The sequence below is a fragment of the Mya arenaria genome, chromosome 9, assembly GCF_026914265.1.
Source record: "Mya arenaria isolate MELC-2E11 chromosome 9, ASM2691426v1".
NCBI lineage: Eukaryota > Metazoa > Mollusca > Bivalvia > Myida > Myidae > Mya > Mya arenaria.
In genome coordinates, this window is record NC_069130.1 from 23,177,908 (window position 1) to 23,198,649 (window position 20,742).

At 37.6% G+C, this 20,742-nt stretch overlaps 2 protein-coding genes across 11 annotated transcripts; both read left to right on the plus strand.

The window, feature by feature from the left end:
- The first annotated feature begins 7,482 nt into the window (after positions 1-7,482).
- Positions 7,483-13,332, plus strand: LOC128246427 (uncharacterized). 10 transcript variants are annotated; one of them, XM_052964618.1, is made up of 5 exons: positions 7,483-9,810; positions 9,962-10,071; positions 11,283-11,432; positions 11,692-11,894; positions 12,181-13,332. In XM_052964618.1, exons 4-5 carry the CDS (start codon positions 11,827-11,829, stop codon positions 12,929-12,931), a joined length of 819 nt encoding a protein of 272 aa, XP_052820578.1. In that variant the 5' UTR covers positions 7,483-9,810; positions 9,962-10,071; positions 11,283-11,432; positions 11,692-11,826; the 3' UTR covers positions 12,932-13,332. The 10 variants fall into 10 exon arrangements, with proteins under 10 accessions (XP_052820578.1, XP_052820579.1, XP_052820577.1 ...); XM_052964619.1 differs by having other exon boundaries at positions 10,026-10,071; XM_052964617.1 differs by having other exon boundaries at positions 7,483-8,617; positions 9,735-9,810; positions 9,962-11,432.
- A 2,484-nt stretch (positions 13,333-15,816) lies between these two features.
- On the plus strand, positions 15,817-18,897 carry LOC128245862 (zinc finger MYM-type protein 1-like). Its single transcript, XM_052964082.1, has 2 exons — positions 15,817-16,094; positions 16,839-18,897. Exons 1-2 carry the CDS (start codon positions 15,817-15,819, stop codon positions 18,895-18,897), a joined length of 2,337 nt encoding a protein of 778 aa, XP_052820042.1.
- The last annotated feature ends 1,845 nt before the right edge of the window (positions 18,898-20,742 follow it).

Below are 20,742 nucleotides of genomic sequence, written 5' to 3' on the forward strand. Positions count from 1 at the left end.
ATATCGTTACAAACGAACATTATACATGGCCGAAACAAAGTTGGAGGTAAATTAAACGCCGACGTATATCGTTACAAACGAACGATATACATGGCCGAAACAAAGTTGGAGGTAAATTAAACGCCGACGTATATCGTTACAAACGAACGATATACATGGCCGAAACAAAGTTGGAGGTAAATTAAACGCCGACGTATGTCGTTACAAACGAACGATATACATGGCCGAAACAAAGTTGGAGGTAAATTAAACGCCGACGTATGTCGTTACAAACGAACGATATACATGGCCGAAACAAAGTTGGAGGTAAATTAAACGCCGACGTATGTCGTTACAAACGAACGATATACATGGCCGAAACAAAGTTGGAGGTAAACTAAACGCCGACGTATGTCGTTACAAACGAACGATATACATGGCCGAAACAAAGTTGGAGGTAAACTAAACGCCGACGTATATCGTGACAAACGAACGATATACATGGCCGAAACAAAGTTGGAGGTAAACTAAACGCCGACGTATATCGTGACAAACGAACGATATACATGGCCGAAACAAAGTTGGAGGTAAACTAAACGCCGACGTATATCGTGACAAACGAACGATATACATGGCCGAAACAAAGATGGAGGTAAACTAAACGCCGACGTATATCGTGACAAACGAACGATATACATGGCCGAAACAAAGTTGGAGGTAAACTAAACGCCGACGTATATCGTGACAAACGAACGATATACATGGCCGAAACAAAGTTGGAGGTAAACTAAACGCCGACGTATATCGTGACAAACGAACGATATACATGGCCGAAACAAAGTTGGAGGTAAACTAAACGCCGACGTATATCGTGACAAACGAACGATATACATGGCCGAAACAAAGTTGGAGGTAAACTAAACGCCGACGTATATCGTGACAAACGAACGATATACATGGCCGAAACAAAGTTGGAGGTAAACTAAACGCCGACGTATATCGTGACAAACGAACGATATACATGGCCGAAACAAAGTTGGAGGTAAACTAAACGCCGACGTATATCGTGACAAACGAACGATATACATGGCCGAAACAAAGTTGGAGGTAAACTAAACGCCGACGTATATCGTGACAAACGAACGATATACATGGCCGAAACAAAGTTGGAGGTAAACTAAACGCCGACGTATATCGTGACAAACGAACGATATACATGGCCGAAACAAAGTTGGAGGTAAACTAAACGCCGACGTATATCGTGACAAACGAACGATATACATGGCCGAAACAAAGTTGGAGGTAAACTAAACGCCGACGTATATCGTGACAAACGAACGATATACATGGCCGAAACAAAGTTGGAGGTAAACTAAACGCCGACGTATATCGTGACAAACGAACGATATACATGGCCGAAACAAAGTTGGAGGTAAACTAAACGCCGACGTATATCGTGACAAACGAACGATATACATGGCCGAAACAAAGTTGGAGGTAAACTAAACGCCGACGTATATCGTGACAAACGAACGATATACATGGCCGAAACAAAGTTGGAGGTAAACTAAACGCCGACGTATATCGTGACAAACGAACGATATACATGGCCGAAACAAAGTTGGAGGTAAACTAAACGCCGACGTATATCGTGACAAACGAACGATATACATGGCCGAAACAAAGTTGGAGGTAAACTAAACGCCGACGTATATCGTGACAAACGAACGATATACATGGCCGAAACAAAGTTGGAGGTAAACTAAACGCCGACGTATATCGTGACAAACGAACGATATACATGGCCGAAACAAAGTTGGAGGTAAACTAAACGCCGACGTATATCGTGACAAACGAACGATATACATGGCCGAAACAAAGTTGGAGGTAAACTAAACGCCGACGTATATCGTGACAAACGAACGATATACATGGCCGAAACAAAGTTGGAGGTAAACTAAACGCCGACGTATATCGTGACAAACGAACGATATACATGGCCGAAACAAAGTTGGAGGTAAACTAAACGCCGACGTATATCGTTACAAACGAACGATATACATGGCCGAAACAAAGTTGGAGGTAAACTAAACGCCGACGTATATCGTTACAAACGAACGATTTACATGGCCGAAACAAAGTTGGAGGTAAATTAAACGCCGACGTATATCGTTACAAACGAACGATATACATGGCCGAAACAAAGTTGGAGGTAAATTAAACGCCGACGTATATCGTTACAAACGAACGATATACATGGCCGAAACAAAGTTGAAGGTAAATTAAAGGCCCTCCAATAGCACATATCAAATAATACAAAATACATTACGTAATACATATGATAATATATCAGTATAGCAAAGATAAGAAAACAGTATAGCAAAATGTAGAAAGCATGACAGATAGGCGAACATTGAAAGGACCTTATTAGGTATGATAAGATAAAAACGCACTGGCCTATATTTTGGGTGAGGTACTGTGGGAATAAAAGCTTGTAACAATAAAATATAAACAACATGAAAAGGAATAAAAATAATATGAACACAAACAGGCATGGCTTATAAGTGAACATTGAAAGGACCTTATTAGGTATGATACGTTAAAAATGCACTGGCTTTAATATTGGGTGAGGGAGGGTGGTTATGAAAGCTTGTAAAAATACTGCGTCATCCGGGTTAGCATAAATGAACTGGGAAATTATTACGCTATGAGATAAGCGAGATGAGACGGTTAAATAATACTATCAAAATCAGAAACTCGGTACTTATAATTAACTGCGTAATGAGTTATATCCCTTGAAGGTATCATAAATAAATTATTTCTTAGGCAATAAATTGAATTCTATCGCTATTAACGATGTATTATTCCGAAGTTAGGTCGGTAGTTTTAAGTTAATCAGTTTCTATGTAAAGCATTTAAACGTAACCCATGCATTGGAACTGTTCAGATAATGTACAACGAATCAAATGAAATGATACCGCGGAAGGAGAGCGACATTTAAAGCTACAACTGACTCTTAGTGCGTTCTTGCTTTTTAAGTGTCTGGAATATGCGCTCTGAACAGTGTCTGAGTTTAAAAGTCGAGCCAATCCGTTGCGAGATCTTGCTATGGGATGACATGTTATATAGTGGACACAAGTTGGACAATGAAAGCCATACCATTCAAATAATGTTGCGGACACGACATTTGGCGCTTTGACATATGGCGTCTTAATATGAAGTGGGCTTTTACGGTTAGAAACAGCAATATATGACACTTTCTTAAATAAAAAGAATAACAAGGTAATTTGCCAGGCATTTTCCTTATACGTTCAGATTTAAACTACACAGGCTTTAATATAATATACCTTTTTGTGAACAAAACATATATAACTTCTCCCTACCTTATATTTAAAGGCTACTGCTGGTGTTAGTAAATGTCCAAGTGTCCTCCATTTTTTTTATAACTGCAACACTGTTGCTTGAATCCTTCCTTCAACACGTGTAGGGAATACATGTTCAAACGTTTAATTTGAGTCAATATCAGCTCAATTGCTGCTAAAAAGGCGGATGCAACTTTGTAAGATGACATCCGACCGGTAAGTACAAATACGGTGTAAACACTGAACGAACTGAGGTACATTTACAACCGATCCCGCAACCAAACAAAACGCATACTTTCTTTAACCGTTCAGCGGTAAAACGTATCAATCAGCAATAGGAAAATAATCGCATTCTTTATTGGAAAATACATTTTATGTCTAAAGGTTGAACGGAAAGAGGAACACTTAAGCTAAATGTGTACTAACGAGATTAACACCGCCGATAAAGAAGACAGGTTAGTTTTCCCGGAGAACTGTATTGATGGATCTGTCGTTTTGCGGTTTTCTCGGTTATGATATGTACATTTGTCTAACCGCAACTATCACTCAGGGTGAGTGCGTGTACGGAATTTCTTATAACATTTTTGTATACTTTTCCAGAATCTTGGAAAGCTGCCAAGAAAGGCGAATCTAACTAAGGAGTCAACTATATCAATTCTTAATTCTCTTAGAAAAGTATTTCAGAGAAACTTTTTTTATATATAACTATATTCTCAAAACCAATATTCTTACTTACTTTCAGGTGGATTTAGTATTTGTGATTCAACTTTTAACCAATAAGCTTCTATTTACACGGCATTTTGAGAGGCTCTTGATAATAGGAAAGAAATTCGAGTTGTTTTCTGCGACATTAGCAAAGCATTCGACCGTGTTTGACAAGCAGGCCTTCTGTCTAAATTACATGTTATTGTTTCCATGAAAATATGCTTCTTTGGCTTATCACCTACATAATAAAAAACAACGAGTTCAGGGTTCGACTTTTACCCTTCCCTTGCTATGAGAGCAAGTGTACCCCAAGGTTCAATATTAGGTCCATTGTTCTTGTATATATTCACGACATAGTTTGCGGTATTGATGAAACTTTTGACGACTACATTTCATCCATGGTTGTAGATATTACTAATGATGCTGCTTCTTTTCATAATTCTGACCTCCTTATATTTACCTTTACTATGCTCATTCATAATATTACTTAAATTTTATCACATAAACATCTTATCATGGTTTTATCAAGTGACGGTTCTTGGTCATCGATATCGAGAGAAAACATCGGTGCGAATAATGCGAATAAACAATTTACGCTCTCTTACGTATACTTTGTTACGTACTCGGTGCAGATGCAAGTTTATCAACTTGTCCACCGTTTGCTTGGCCTGTTTGTATCATATTATCATCATGACCAATATTTATCAGTATGTGTGATGTCAGAGCTAATCTTGTGTAGGAAACGCAGTCCCACAGCAAGTGAAGACGCGATCATTACTATGATTCTTTTCATGCGACACCATATTTCGCATCTACTTAAAAGCACTGCCATAAGTGCTGCATATAAATGAAACCATGTCGACAATCGCTTTTAAAAGTCAGAAATAACATACGTTATTAGACAAATTATCATACCAAAAGCTCTGCTAATGCAAATATCAAAATCTTACTTTTACGTTGCAAAATAGCCTTCCGACGTAGCCTGTATTTAAAGTCATTTTGATTCCTGCCAAATCCAATGCTTTCAAAACAAAACTATCAACATTGTGTTTTGAATCATGGATCATGTTGATTTGCAAAAGTGTATATACAAGCAGACAAAACAATGAAGATAAGAAAAGATAAAAGGCCGCCCGACGGAGCACTGTCGAAAAATGAATTCTTAACAGGTGTTTCGTTGCGGGCTCGCACGTCATTGGAGGGCCGAGTGTACGGCTTTAATGCCCGGTGGTGGTGTAGCTACAACAAAAATAAGATAAATAAGATAAATAAACCTTTGTTGAGCTATGTTGCTTTCAGTAGTAGAGATCTTAAGAGAATTAGAATTTGTCAATTCAGTTGAAACACCTGTCGGCAGATTGAATTCATGTTATGAGCGTCGGAAAAATGCAGATACCAGTGAATCTATTTCAGTATATAAGTTGTTCAGAGGGGTTATAATTTACCATGAAGAGATGTTTCAAAATCTGTATTTTAAATAATAATAATAGGTCAGCAAGGGACAATCAGGCATTTGTTAGAAGTGAAATCAAAAATATATTTTAAAAGGGCTGTGTTTCTGAGGCAGGTGAGCCTGTGGTAAATCCGTTGACAGTTGCGAACGGCAAAAGGGTAAGCCAAGATTGATGCCGTCACATAAATCCAGATTTAATTAAAAGTACTTTTGTTGATTTGAAGATCAATTAGTAGTTAAACGAATGTTTCGCAAAGGAGAGGATGTTATTGCATTTGATATTCGAAGTGCTTACGATCATATAAGGATCTTTCCTGAACACAGACCGTTTTTACTATTCTGTTGGGCCCAATCAAGTTGAGCAGGCCGTCGTTTATTGTGACGCCAGTGGAGCTGGATTTGGAGGTTTTTTAGAGGACGTAGATAACAAAAGCGTCGTGATGGGTTGTTGGTCTCAAACTGAAAGTGGTTTAAGCTCCACTTTTAGAAAGCTGTAAGCTGTCCATAGAGTTAGCTCAGTCGATTGCCTTGAGGGGCACGAGGTCACAATTAATACAGACAATCGAAATGCCACTAGCATTTTAAAATATCGCACTTAATACATATAATGTATGTAGGGATCACAATAACACGATCGTCCCGAAATGGGTTCAACGAGAAAATAATTATCAAACAGATTTTAAGTAGATGCACTTATAGCAACGATTGGTCAATATAGCAGTTTTTATTTGATGAACTCGAAAACGTATCGGGTCAACACAAATGTAATCGTTTTGCATGTAACTACAATGCTAAAAGAAGTATATTTAGTTATAATAACTGATGTTCAGGAACAACAGCGGTAGATGCATTTAGTGGGCAATGAGCGGGAGAGAACAAGTGGTTGGTTCCTCGAAGGTTGGTATGCGAATGTATCATGAAGTAAGGCAAACATTTGTCTGCTGCATTTTTGCCGTTATGGTTTCAGAGTCGAGATAAAAAAAATCCGATTGTGTTTATGAAATCATTGTTTTTAGGCGGGTCGTCTCGACAATCGGGGATAGGGAAAAGATGGCAGACCACTTAGGTTTCATTGCATTGATATATGTGTAATTTAATGTATAATATTCGTTCTGCATGCTTAAACTTCAAGGAGAGCATCGATGACGAATTACAAATTAGTGGATTGAGTGGTGAACTCTTCGGGGAGTTGACGTCAAAGATGACAGGATACCTGGTATATTCTAGGAGTTAAAAAACGAACATTTACTTCAGTAAGTGGAAATTGGTAACTATCTCAAAGTGTGCACCCGCTATACCAGCTTCGCCCATTCAAGTAACATTATAGTTGACTGATTTTATCAACAAACGCACCTCAAGTTCTGTGAAAAGTGCCTATGTGTACAGCATTTAGTGGGCGCATCTCTTAGAAATTTACCGAATTCTTCCACTAATTGTTTTGTGAGAGAGAACATTTTAACAATCCGTAAAGAGCCCATTTTAACAGACTCACTGATCACTTAATGAAATAAGCATTTTAATTGTACAGACGTATAACTTCACCGAGATTTGTGTATGATTGTTCTTTGCGTTTCGATGAATTGATTCATTTGAATTGTAATTATGTCAAGTTTTACAATCAGTAATTTACGATAAAGGGAAAGTAAGACTTACCAATACCGCAGGGGATATAAGATAGATTTAGCAAGGGGAACCACAGCGGCGTGCCCGTATTGAGTTATAAAGATATATCAGCTCGGCAAAATTTTCAACCATCGACAATAGTTTTCCTTTTCGTTAAATAAATAGATCAAAAGATCCGTGTAAGTAATATAATTAGCCACACATCATTTGCATGTTGTGGCAATAACTTATTGATTCTGTTTTGTTATATTTTCCTGCTCCGTTTGTTAAACTTAATAAAAAGTCTAACTACCGAAACACATCCGGCTTATAGCCATTCACTTCCCTATAAATCGCCAAACCTGAACGAAAACCGGCATTTTGATACGCATATTTTGTAACATTACCAGCCAGAAAACTATTTACGATATTAAACGTATCACTATAGTGACTGAAAATGACGCTAACGGATTATTTGGTATACTTCGTCGTGGCATTGGCATTGATTCCTGCTAATATTTTGAGCTTGGCATGTACGTATTATTTTTTATGGTATGATTTCCGTTTATTCTTACACACTAATCAGTGAAATTAAAATTATGTTTTGAGCAGTGAAATAACATGTTGTTGTTTTTTTCACCGTTTTGGCATTTCAATCTGCTCTCATTTCGAACTTAGCACTTGATTTGGTGACTATTTCTGAAATGACGCCTACGTTCGCATACATATGGCGTGTTTTTCTGAAAAAATACCTTCCACAAAATGTAATTTTATATCGTTATTCGTCATATAATTAAAAAAGATCTTATTGGTTGGAGCGGAGGATCATGTTTTTTTATTTATTTCGATCTAACACTGACACAAGCGTGTATCCTCCATAGCGTTGATATGTATGTATGTATAAGTGAGATCGTTTGTTAATGAACAAATTGAATATTCTGACCGATTTAAATTATAATTTTGATATCAATGCTGAAAGCAAATAAATTTCTTTACACAATGAATTTTAACAAATATTTTGGTTAATTGTTGGTTAAGGTGCTTTAATGGTTGTCAATCATTTCGCGGCACATTAGTTATAGAAACCGTATATCTACATTCAATTGTTAAAATTAATCTGATACAATGTTCTAAAGATACTTTAAGTTTAATTTACGCTAGGTTCATGTCATCAAAACTGGACGCATATTCTTACGACTAGCACGAATGGTGTGGTCACATATGGCTCAAAGTCTGACCTCATTTCTGCGGCTATGAGCGGAAGTGACGTCAGAATACAGTTGGGGGATAATGAATTCATGAGCGTCCAAAACCTCCATACTGTCGGGGATAATATCTGCGGACAGGCCTTGTTTCACATCAGCAAAGCGTCATGGAAAACGTTTCAAGAAAAGGCATATTGGTGGTTCCTAAATGTCTGCTCGACAGGACGTTTCCAAATGATGCGTTATTACGTCGGCAACCACGTGTTATACAGCACGGACTTCGGAACCTCGCAGATCAATTAGTTTGTGAAGTAAGTCCTTATTAGATCATTTTATTAAGAAATTTACAAACATAGCTCGTTTAAACAGAACTTTAACTTACAGTCTATGAACTTTCGAAATCCGTAGTTAAACTTTAGCGTTTAAAAATACGTAATGTGTCCAAAACCAGAGAGACAAAGTCTTCTAATTTAATAGTTTAGAAATATCTGACATAATACTACATTTTACTGGAACAAACGCCCTACTTGAGTATCGAGTATTGCTTCAGCTTTTCTGCAAGCCAATGCAATATCACACGAAAATACTTACCACACTCCCAAACTCTATTCATTTTATCACATAAGGTCATGGACTGATGCATAATCTTGTGTGATTTTGCTCTTTTAATAGCGTCGTATTTCATAGAACCTTTTGTCAATATTGCAAAGAAACATAGTTTTAGAGCAAATTATGACTCTAAATTATTGCTCAAAAGCATAGTTTTGTACTCAATTATGTTTTGGCGGTGTTATATTTTTCTTTGGAATAGTGATCGTAGTTTCAATCACCTGTAATGTAGTGTAGAGGGAGATGTATACCCCCTGCATGTGGAGTTTGAGCTCAACCACAAAATAACGCGCCAAAAATTGCACGCCAACCTTTTAAAAGCTTATCACCATAACAATACCATTTATAATGTTCTATGCAATGTCATTGTGGAGTTTGAGTAGCAAATTATTATAATGATAACGAAGTCCATGACTTAATGAAATGTAGGATAGCAGTCCATTTTATTATGTATTTCGGTATAAATTGTATTATATGTGTAGAACCAGGGAGAAGGATAATTGGTCCTTATAATTCTTAAAAAAAATATACTAATAATTTTTTTGCCTTCTGTTGCCATGCCAATACATGCCATGTTAACGTGATTTAAATCAAGTGGTTGAAAAAGATTCATATAATGATCGTTTAATAACTTCCCTCTTTTAACCTGAATGCCTTTGCGTTATTTATTTGTTGTGCATAAATGTCCTTGTTTACGTAGGACTGGAATGCCTCCTCATACGTGCACCCGCGCCACTTAATTGGGTTAACTCATGTATTATTTATAAAGCTTTGTCATTAGCAAACTCATTAACATGTTGATACAATTTTTTCATGAAGGAACGGGGCGGTGTTCTTGGAGTAAAATAAGCGACTGCATACGTTATCTGATTCTACAGAGGAGAGGATATAAGAGGTTGTTTCCGATTACTTTTTTGTAATTAAATGATACTTTAATCAATTTAAACAACATGTATCAGTAAAGGACAACTATTCCTGTCCTTCAGGGCAGAATGGCAAAAAAAGATTAATACAATCACAATGTAATTTCATGCAAATTTTTATAGCGATTAAAAAATGGCTTTTGGTACTCACGGCGGAGAATCCACGTGACCAAATGATTGGTTTCAGTGCAAAATGGCGTCACCAAAACGCTCGATTCGAGACCAAAATCAAGGTAATACCTATAATCATTTTATTTTCTTGGAATTTAAACATATTCTATCATATGCCTACCTACCTAGTGTGTTTTATTATATCCAGTCAGGTACGTGTGTGTGTGTACCAAAGGAAAATAAACCTAAACCATTATTGAAAAATGGAGACTTATCAATTTGCTTAAAGTCACTTACAACATAGTTTCATGTAGCATAGCAAAAAGATTGAAAACTGTGTTGGATGTTTTAGTTTCTATAGACCAAACTGGATTTGTTAAAGGTCGGAATACAATTTAAAACATAAGTTCAATATGTTATGTACTTGCATATCTTTTATCTTTCTTTTTTTCTCGTTTCTTTAAAAATCATGTTTTAAAGTTTTGAGAGATAACAATATAAAACATTTTATGGTCGAATGAGATCATATCATTCAACATAAGATCAAACAATATACAAGTAGTTAACGAAGATAGGCTTAGAATAGTTAGTAAAGATAACCGATAGTCTTAATGTATTGCACTAAGAAACATTAAAGTGTTATTTTATATGAATGCTAGTATTTCTTAAAATAAGCGGAGACTATATAGGGATCCTGCACTTTGGGTCACCACCAAAGTATAAAACCATGCATGTTTTTGTTTTTTACCGATTATAAAATCAACCCAATTATTTCTTATTTAGAAAATATATACCATTTATATAATATTTGTGCATATAAATTTTACTTTGATTGGATTGTATACATTAGAACCTTTCTCTTTGAATAAACGGAAATGTAAAAAAAAAACACAAAAAGAACATTATTAATAGGATTGTAATATTGAAAGGCTTCTCGAAAATAAGCTTTTTTGGCGCGCTTTTCAAGGGGTTACAGCTCTCACTACACTTTTATGAGAGAATGCGTTTTTAAAAAGATGTTATACAGTAAAAGATACATTTATGCTGCTATAAGGGAAACTTAGTTGAGATTAAGATTAAGAAATGACATCAATATAGTTTTAAAATGGCGCCTGAATCATATACGAGTACTGAATACATATATCCAAATACCGTTGAAAATTGGTAACACGTATTTAGCGGTTGAAGATTTAATGATGTGCGGCTTGTAAAAGATACTGCACTTTCTACCGTAGTTATTTAAATTTTACAAGAGCACGGGACGAAAACGTAATTGCTCAAACTATTCTTAAAAGAAGTTTTCAGCATATATAACATTTTTTATTATCTAAAGGGATAGCGGACCATTTGTATACAACACACGAGCGGCGGAACACGTTTGAATGGTCATTTGAGTGACATCATCACTGACGTCAGACACGGCGCTGACGTTCGCGGAGTGCTCGAGAGTTTGGGTTACACTACGAAAATGGATAACGTGGAAGTAAATAGACCCCCTTTAGACTTATTCCTAAATATATAAGATTCAATTGCATTATCATAAAAAGATAAAATTTCTGAACATGTTTGTTTGTGAATAAAATAATTTGTTTGATCCATTCAATTTATTGGAAACTACTTTACCTAACAATCCCCTAAGTAAGCTGCATGCATTCTTGCACTCATCATGTGCATCTGTTGCCCTTAAAATTGTCACAATTCCTATATATATTAAATGCAATTTATCAACAATTGCATTGTAGATCTCCAATACCGGTAACCTGGTTGTTGGGCAGGCCGTTTGGCATGTCAGTCAGAGTTTAGCCCCGCCCAATATCGAGTTCAAGGGCAACGACTATTGATGGTTCAGTAATTTCGCCTCAGACGGAGGCCATTACATGTCTAGGTGGAGAATAGGGGAACACACCTCTGTTGGTGCCACCAATGAAAACAGGCAAATCACGTGGTAAGTGCAATACATAAACTTAAATAATGGGCCAAATGACGGCATGTTGCAGTTTGTTAAAGGATATCAGATTAAAATGACTTATCAATTACTATGTTTATGTATTTAAGTTATAAGGCTTATTTATAATCACTTCGTTTTCAGTATGTTAGTGTTTAGTATGGGCAAAAATGGAACATACAAATGTATATTTCTTCAGTGACTGTAATATGTAAGAATGTATAGTGATAATAATCATATTACACCATCATATAATGTAAACGTTACACGGTTTGTTATCTTCCAGGTACACGGACACGTGTTGGCAGCTGGCATTTCAGCATGACTCGGCAGGAAACGAGCTGCAAGGCTCCCTAAATATGCTTCGATCAGCTGTAAAGCGCGGCAATCGTGTCAAGTTATTGATTGGCAACACGTCCGTGGTACCCGAGCATGTGAGCGTCCGCGGCGGCCACATCAACGCCATGATCATAAGCAAGGTTTTGAAGGCAAACAGTAACATCAAGGAGTTTGATTCTACAGGAGTCTGGGATTGGAGCATGGTGACTACGACAGGAACACAGACAACACTGAAGCTGCGCGTCGGAGAAGCAACGGAGACAGCGGACAGCCGCGTCATCACTGCGACGGAAGTGACGTGGTTTATAGACACGAGGCCTTGGCGGAAGGTCTTGGCTCACGACAAATTCGGCACGGTTACTTCCGGCTCTAAAGTGGCGCTGAGGGACGCAGTGAAACTAGGTGCGAGAGTTAGATACATTATGAGATTTGATGAATCCGATTCAATAGAAGTTCAGGAAGCAGATAACATTTCCATTAATGGTGCAGATATTGGCGCCACTCACGTTCGCTCTGTGAGTCTGGAACCAACCCCCGGCTCAACGGCGGATCGTCGCTTCCAGAATAATCCGTACTGGTGGTTCACAATCGCTGCGACCACGGGTTCCGTTGACATGTCCCGCTGGACGGTCGGGGAACACACAAACAGAGGGCACAGCAGTCAGACCGCTAACATAGAGTGGTTTGTCAACTGTTAGAGGGAAACTGTATGTTTGATGATAAAGCTCTGATTCAACAAATTACGCAAGACTTGTTTATGGCTACTGGGCCTTTTAAAGTATTTATATATATATGAGTTACAATTTAACGACCATAATGTTCTGCTAATGATATTGACTTCCCTTGGTGCCATGTACCATACATGCCAAATTCTAGAACTTGCTTACGATACTAATTCAAATATTCTATGGAACGAAAGATGATGTAAATTTTGTTATGTTACCAATATTATAATTACTATTATTATAGTATTCGTCTACAAAAATCTGAATTTCACTACCCGTTTATCGTAAATGTTAACAATACCTTCAGTGAAATAAAAACCTCAATTTATCTTTAAGTAATTCAATTCGCCGATAAAAATGCACTTAACCCAATGTTTGTGTATTATGACCAAGTTCACTATATTAAAACATAATGATGAGAATATTTACCTTGTTTATGACAGAAAATGAAACTAAAGGAGGCAATCGTAAGGTGGTTACATAACACTTATTATATCAAAAGCTAAATTCATCACAAATATATCACGTTTTTTTTCTCCTGATTTAATGAAAAAATAACTACTTCATTCAAATAAATCTTTAGTTTACAAACAGAATGAGAAATAAAAGTGAGACTTGCAAGTATCAACTAAAAAAAAGTTTTCAAGTCAGATCGTTCACAAATATGCGTAGTAATTTTATTATTACACATATTAAACATTGAAACAAGGTTTAGCATGTAATACAGACCAATAAGTTTTGTTTAACTGAGGTGGGAGAAAAAGCATCAACCATAGCCGCTCGTGTAGGATAGGTTCATCCCGACCCTCGCGAAGGGTGTTTTGCGGAAACTCGGTAAACCTCGTTTCCGCAAAACACCCTACGCTCGGTCGGAATGAACCTATCTTACACTCTCGGCCATGGAAGATACTTATAATCTGAGTATGGCAATATTATAAAGTGTTAAATGGAACATAAACGTCAAAATGTTCAGCATGTACAGCATAACTTATGTGAAAAACTACAGTAAAAAACTCAGTAGCAAACAGTTTAAACAAAATTCCGGTTTTATGGCACCGGGCAAATGCCAAAGACATAAAACACACACACAAAAAAACCACAAACATGAAACATGGAAGAACAGCACAAAAATCCACAAACAACACAGTGCATTCATACTATATATAAAAAACTAGGTATGTTTATCAAGAAATGTATGTATGTATGAATGTTAATTTACATGAACACTCTTTAGATTTTTTACTGCTGCATTTGCTGCATTGTTTTGATGATGATGATGATGATGATGATGATGATGATGATGATGATGATGATGATGATGATGATGATGATGGAGGAGGTGGTTGTACAAATGAGGATACATTATACTTAACAGAAATTATACCTGGCTCAGTTCATGTTAATTTTAAAGAACCCCATAACGTTAGGAGCAAGTCCCGTAGGTATCGTAGGATTTTGTATCTTATCAGATAGACCAACGTTACTGAGGATTAAAGAAAATATTAAACCACGCACGCACACAAGCACGCACACACGCACGCGCGCACGCACGCACGCACACACACACACACATACAGATTTGTGTTAAAATATTCACTGGTCACTACCCACGGAGATTTGATGCAATGTGTCTGTCTTACGTACTCGATATACATATATATACCATACCTGAAGGATATATATGCTCAATTACGAACATTAGGTAATATTTTCAGAAGACCATTGCCAGTGATAGGTACGTTCGGTGTTCGTAATTATTTCATTTGATTCCGGAAATACTTTATTTAAGAAACAATATAACTTTGCATGCCTTAAAAGGCCCCCTAAAGACCTATTTTGGAAATAAAACTTTTGGCGAATGGTATAATGTGTTCGAAACGATCAATAGGGAACATTTATTTAACTAACTAAAAGAATTTAAAAAATCAGTCACTGTGTTTTATATTAAATCGACTGGAAGTGCAAAACATGAAAATTACGACAAATACAACCGCTTTCAATTGACCTGTGCTGACTACAATTTAGATGTGCCCACTGTCCAAGAAGACGCTTTTCACAAATGGCTATTCAATGTGGTTTAAATGTGATTTGATCAACATGAAGAGGTCTTCTGTTCAAACATCATTCGACCAGCAGCATTCTTGCGGCCGGTGTTTCTTGTTCAAAATCGCACGGTGCTTTAGAGCTCAAGGTATTTACTGACCTTATTATATTAATTTGACGATCATCTCCGATTTCGAGTACAATGCCGCTTATTGAATAGATTTTATATAAAACGTTAGAGTCTGAAACGGCATTCTCATACTTAAGTCTGCAGTCCTCATTTTCTGGTACTTTGTTTCGTGATTGGTTTCAAATACCTAAACTAAATGATGTTATACATAGATTAAAACACAACATATAATGGTATTAACGCCCCCCCCCCCCCCCGAAGGATTAACAAAATATATTTTCAAGATTTTGGCTTGCACAAGTTCATGCAAAATTCTCATACAGTTTGCCTACATCGGGTTGAACCTTAATTATCAGGCGCGTAGCTGCCTTTACGCCAAGACGCCCGGGCGTGCACATTATTTTCACGAGTTTACTTTTATTGAATAAATAAAAGTATTTTTTTTTTAATAATTTAAACGAAAAAAGTGTGTAATACTTAAAGTAAAACGGCACATCAGGTCAATTACACGCCACTCTGGGTGACCCGGTCGATAACTGTGTCATACTATGACGTCACAACTAGTATGTCATCCACTACATATGAAAGTGACGTCAATATATTTTTAATATTTTATTAATTCATGGCGGTCGTCCTCGGGCTGTTGTAAAAAATGAAAAAAACAAAACCTATGACACTGGACAAAATGTTCAAGCGGATGTTTGAAACCGCGACAGCGACTGCGTGCCCAGAAGCAACCGGCACGGCACCTTCGGAGCATGCAAACAGCATGGACCTAGATCTATCTGCCACAGAATCTGACAGCACCAAACCTGGACAGGCTCAGCCAGTTAAGTCTACCCACAGTGGTCCTTCATATCCTGATATAGCTACTGCGGCAAGTGGAGAACTTGAAGCAAAGTGGAAATGGTCGATATTGAAAGACACATGGACTGACTGCCATATGTTCAACTTTCCCTCAAGGTAGGTTGTGTTGTCTTTTGAATGCAAAAAAATACAATTAAGTGACACGCAGATTTAAAAATCCCCAACTCAAGTAAAAATTTAAAATGCAATTTTCCAGTTTATTTTCAATTATACTTCATTGCAACATGGCATGCTTGTGTAAAACGTTGTTTAACATTTGAGCATACACAATTTCATTGAAGTGTTGTGGGTAAAAACCGAGAAATCTGCCTTTGAATTTATCACTCTAATTTGAGATTTTCCTAAGAAGCTTTATGAATACGCCCCCAGTCTGACAGACCTTTAAATCTCGATCACGTCGTCGATATTAGTTAAGTATGTAACATATATGTTTAGTCATGCTTTTTACCCTTAGCCGGGCGGCTACGAAAATTGTCGTCTGCTAAAAATATCGTCTACTTCAATTTTAAATATCGTCCGATTTTCTTCAAATTTGGTATACCCTTTTTCTAGTATTAAAAAAAACTTGGATCCAGATGAGATACTCGGCGTCTGGTCTGGATTCAAGCTGTTTGAGTAAGCATGAATAGTCGCGAATAGCAGGTACAGGGTTAGGTAAACAAAATAGTGTAGACCCTAGTTGCATTATATTTTAAACATTTATAGGTTATGGTAGTTGCATCAAAAAAGAGCTTTGGTAAATTTATAATACAATTTACCGGACACTTCTTGGTGAAAACTGTTCCTTGATAGAAGTCAGAACCAGGTCAACTAATACATCTTTTGTTTTCTCTTTTGTAGAAGCATCCATGGGAAAATGAGAAAGCTGTCATCAAGCTGGTTGACAGACCACCCCTGGCTCAGATACTCGATTTCTACAGATGCCTTATTCTGCGCCCCCTGTTTCGTATTTGGACGGAAAGATGCGAAGGAGAAAACTTTCATCAGTACACCAGTGAAGGATTGGTCCAACCTAGCCAAGTACGTCAAGAGGCACGAATTAGCAGAGTCAAACCATCACAATGTCACAGCTATGGCGGAACATTTTCTTGATATACAATCAGGTAAGATGGAACCCATCACAAGTTCTGTATCGGACAGTCACAGACGCCTAGTGGAGCAGAACCGCCATATTCTCAGGAAAATTATAGAAGTAATCGTCCTTTGTGGTAAGCAAAATATCGCTATCAGAGGTAATACAGAAGAACGAAGCAATTTTTTAGCCATACTGCATTCAAAGGCAGCAGATGACCCTATCCTAGCACAGCATCTAAATGTTCCAGAAAATCGTAGGGCAACATACACATCGCCCGACATACAGAATGAACTGATCTGTTTGTGGGCTGAGCAGATACAGATCGAAATTGTGCAGGCATGCAATGATGCAGTCTGTTTCGCTCTTATAGCCGATGAGTCGACCGACAAGTCAACAAAAGAACAGGTGTCCGTGTGTCTGCGATTTGTCCAACGTGGAAGCGGTTCCCAGCAATTTAGAGTCCGTGAAGATTTTCTTGGATTTGTTCAAGCAAGTAGAACAACTGGCGAGGTACTTGCAGAACTACTCTTGACCTCTCTTGAAAATCATGGAATCGAAGTAGATAAGATGCGGTCTCAGGCTTATGATGGTGCCGCAAATATGTCTGGAAAGCACAGGGGCGTACAGGCACGAATTCGTCAACGGGTGCCGTCTGCGCTGTATGTACACTGTAGAGCCCACTGCCTCAACCTAGCAGTTATGCATAGCAGCAAGGACCCATGCATAAGGTCAGTGATGACAACTGTGCAAGAGGTAGGGTTTGCATTTGATTATTCGGCCAAAAGACTAAACTTCTTTGTTGATGAACTTGCTGCTGACCAAGACGCACAGGAAAAGCTGAAGAAACGCACCAAACTGAGAACTCTGTGTGAAACTAGGTGGACTAGCCGAGCCGATGCCCTCTCAACGTTCAAGTCAGCATACAGCGTTGTTGTTCATGCCCTTGAACAGCTACAGGAGGATGGCGATGACAAGGCAGGCCAACACTTGGCGTCGATCATGAAGTTTGACTTCATAATCGGACTGGTCGTTGCTGAGCACGTTATGCAAAGTACAGTTCCGTTGTCTTATCTTCTTCAGGCAGTCGACTGCGATTTGCTTGAGGCAACGCGAGAAAGTCAAACCCTCATCCGCCAGTTTCAAAACGAAAGGGCAGACCCTAATGTCTGGGAAGCATTGTTTCAGAGCGCTAAAGATATTGCAGCAGAATTTGAGATTGAACCTTCAATGCCCCGTCTTGCTCAACGCCAACGAAACCGGGCAAACCCACCGGCCAATGATCCACAACAGTATTGGCAGCGAGCTCTCTACTTCCCTTTCTTGGACCATTTGTGTCAAGAACTTAGCGACAGATTGATTGTGGCCGAGGAAAGATTCCGTGCACAGTACTTGATTCCATCCAAGTTGAACCTTTGCACAGACGGAATGGTGGATCTCATTTTTGCGGGGTATTCGGTGGACCTACCTCAGGGAAACCAGTCATTCCATAACGAGGTTAGGCGGTGGAAGGCTAGATGGCAATTGATGGATGAAAATGACAAACCAAGCACATTGGGTGAAACTGTAGCATCAACCAATCCGGATCTTTACAAGGGAGTTTATACAGTACTCACCATTCTTCTGACCATGCCGGCATCATCTGCTACTGCTGAACGGAGCTTTAGCGTTATGCGCAGGGTGAAAACCTACCTGAGGTCGACGATGCGGACAGAGCGCATGACAGGACTTGCCCTGATGCACGTATATCGGGATGTTAACATTGACATTGACCAGGTAGTGTCTAAATTCGCTGGAAGCAAAAGCCGAAGGCTTGACTTTGTTTAATGAATGTGTTCACAAATAAATAAATCAGATGTGAAAAGAGAAATTTGTTTCAGTATTTTAAGGCAATAATACGTTTCCAAAATGCGTCAGATGTCACCATTTACATTCAACAGTTTCAAAAAATTCCGGGGGGGCATGCCCCCAGACCCCCCTAGCACTTCGGCGGCTTCGCCGCCTCAATGGGCGTCCACATTGATTTTGATCCAGCTACGCGCCTGATTATATATAATTAAAACATACTCGCGGAGTCACGATGCTGAAGTAAATAAATAGTTGATAATTTAAACTGTCTCGACATCATAGTATATGTATATACTTGTGCATATATCATTCTTTACAAACGAAATATATAACCTTAATATTCATGTGAAGCATTGTTAATAATGACGTAGCGACATTTCGTTTTCCTCTTGTAATTTTCAGATATTTTTCACAATAATCAAATAACCATAGCCCGTCATATGCGAGGCTGTGACGTATGCAGTCATTTTTAATTTTGGCTTAAAAGGCAGGATACGCTTAGTTAAAGAAAATGGGCAGCACTGAAAAATTTACTGAGAGTTACAAAAAGGTGGATATATTCTCGTTTATGTTCTCATTAGTAAATCGGGTCCCAGTATCACGAAAAAACTTAAGTCGAATCTCAATCTCAGTCTCAACTCATTTTACCACATTACAGTATGGCATTATTAAAAATTACTAATGTTTTACTATTTTTAAAAAAGCATTCTCACATGCATTATGTTGATCAACATTTTTATTCAATATTCTAAAAACAAATATTTTTATAGCACAAAATGTACTTGAGTAAAACACAAAAATAATAAATTTGACTCAAGTACAATTTTTGGTCTCATTTTTTTCTGTAAAATATTGAGCATTTTTTTTAATCAAGATAATGAATGAAAGAATGCAATTTTAAAAAGGGTAAAAGATTTACAATTTTGAATCATATGATGCTGTAATTTGATAAAAAGAGTTAAGACTGAGATTGAGATTTGACTCGAGTATTTTCGTGATATTGGGGCCGGATGTTCTCGGCAAAATTCCTTGTCAAATATAGGCGTTTAGCGCAAGTACGTAGATTAAGGTTTCACCACATTTCAAAGAAAAAACTTTAAATATCTATGGGCATATTCATATGACGATAGTCTTGTATCAATGTAGTACTTGTTCACGCTATGATCATTTCTTGATTTAGTATATTGCTGAGGCACAAGGACACAAACATGCGTTCATATTTGGTGGAACAACAGAAGAGGACAGGAAAACGGTTACGTGGATGGAGCTGTATGAAAACTCAGGTGTCTTGCGATGGTACGGATAAGACGAGGGCAAGGACAAATCTGGGTACTTATGTTTAGTTCATGATACCACCGGACTATACAAAGGTGTTGGGCCAAGTAAGAGTATCACTGTATGGGTCATGTTACCGGAGGGGCATGGAAACCAAATCAGTATTCAGTTAATTTTACATTGTCATCTGTACACACACAAGAATTACCAACGCATGGCAGAAGTTTAATTTATAATAGTTTAGCAAGTCAAACGTTTGTTTCTTAATTTGTTTTTACGATAGAGATTTTTGTAAATAATGCAGTTAATTTTCCGTTTAAATCAGAAGAAGAAAACATGTATTTCCTCTTGATTGGGCATTAAACATTCTTAGAGCTGTCGTAAATTTCTGTATTTAAAATAATGTCATGATCACTTAAATTATAACAAAATTATGACGTCATGTGATTTGGTGTGAAGCAATCATTTAATAAAAAGCATTATCCCTTAAATGTATAGTGTTTCGGTTGTAATTATTTTTTGATAACATCTCAGTTTATTTTTACTTCA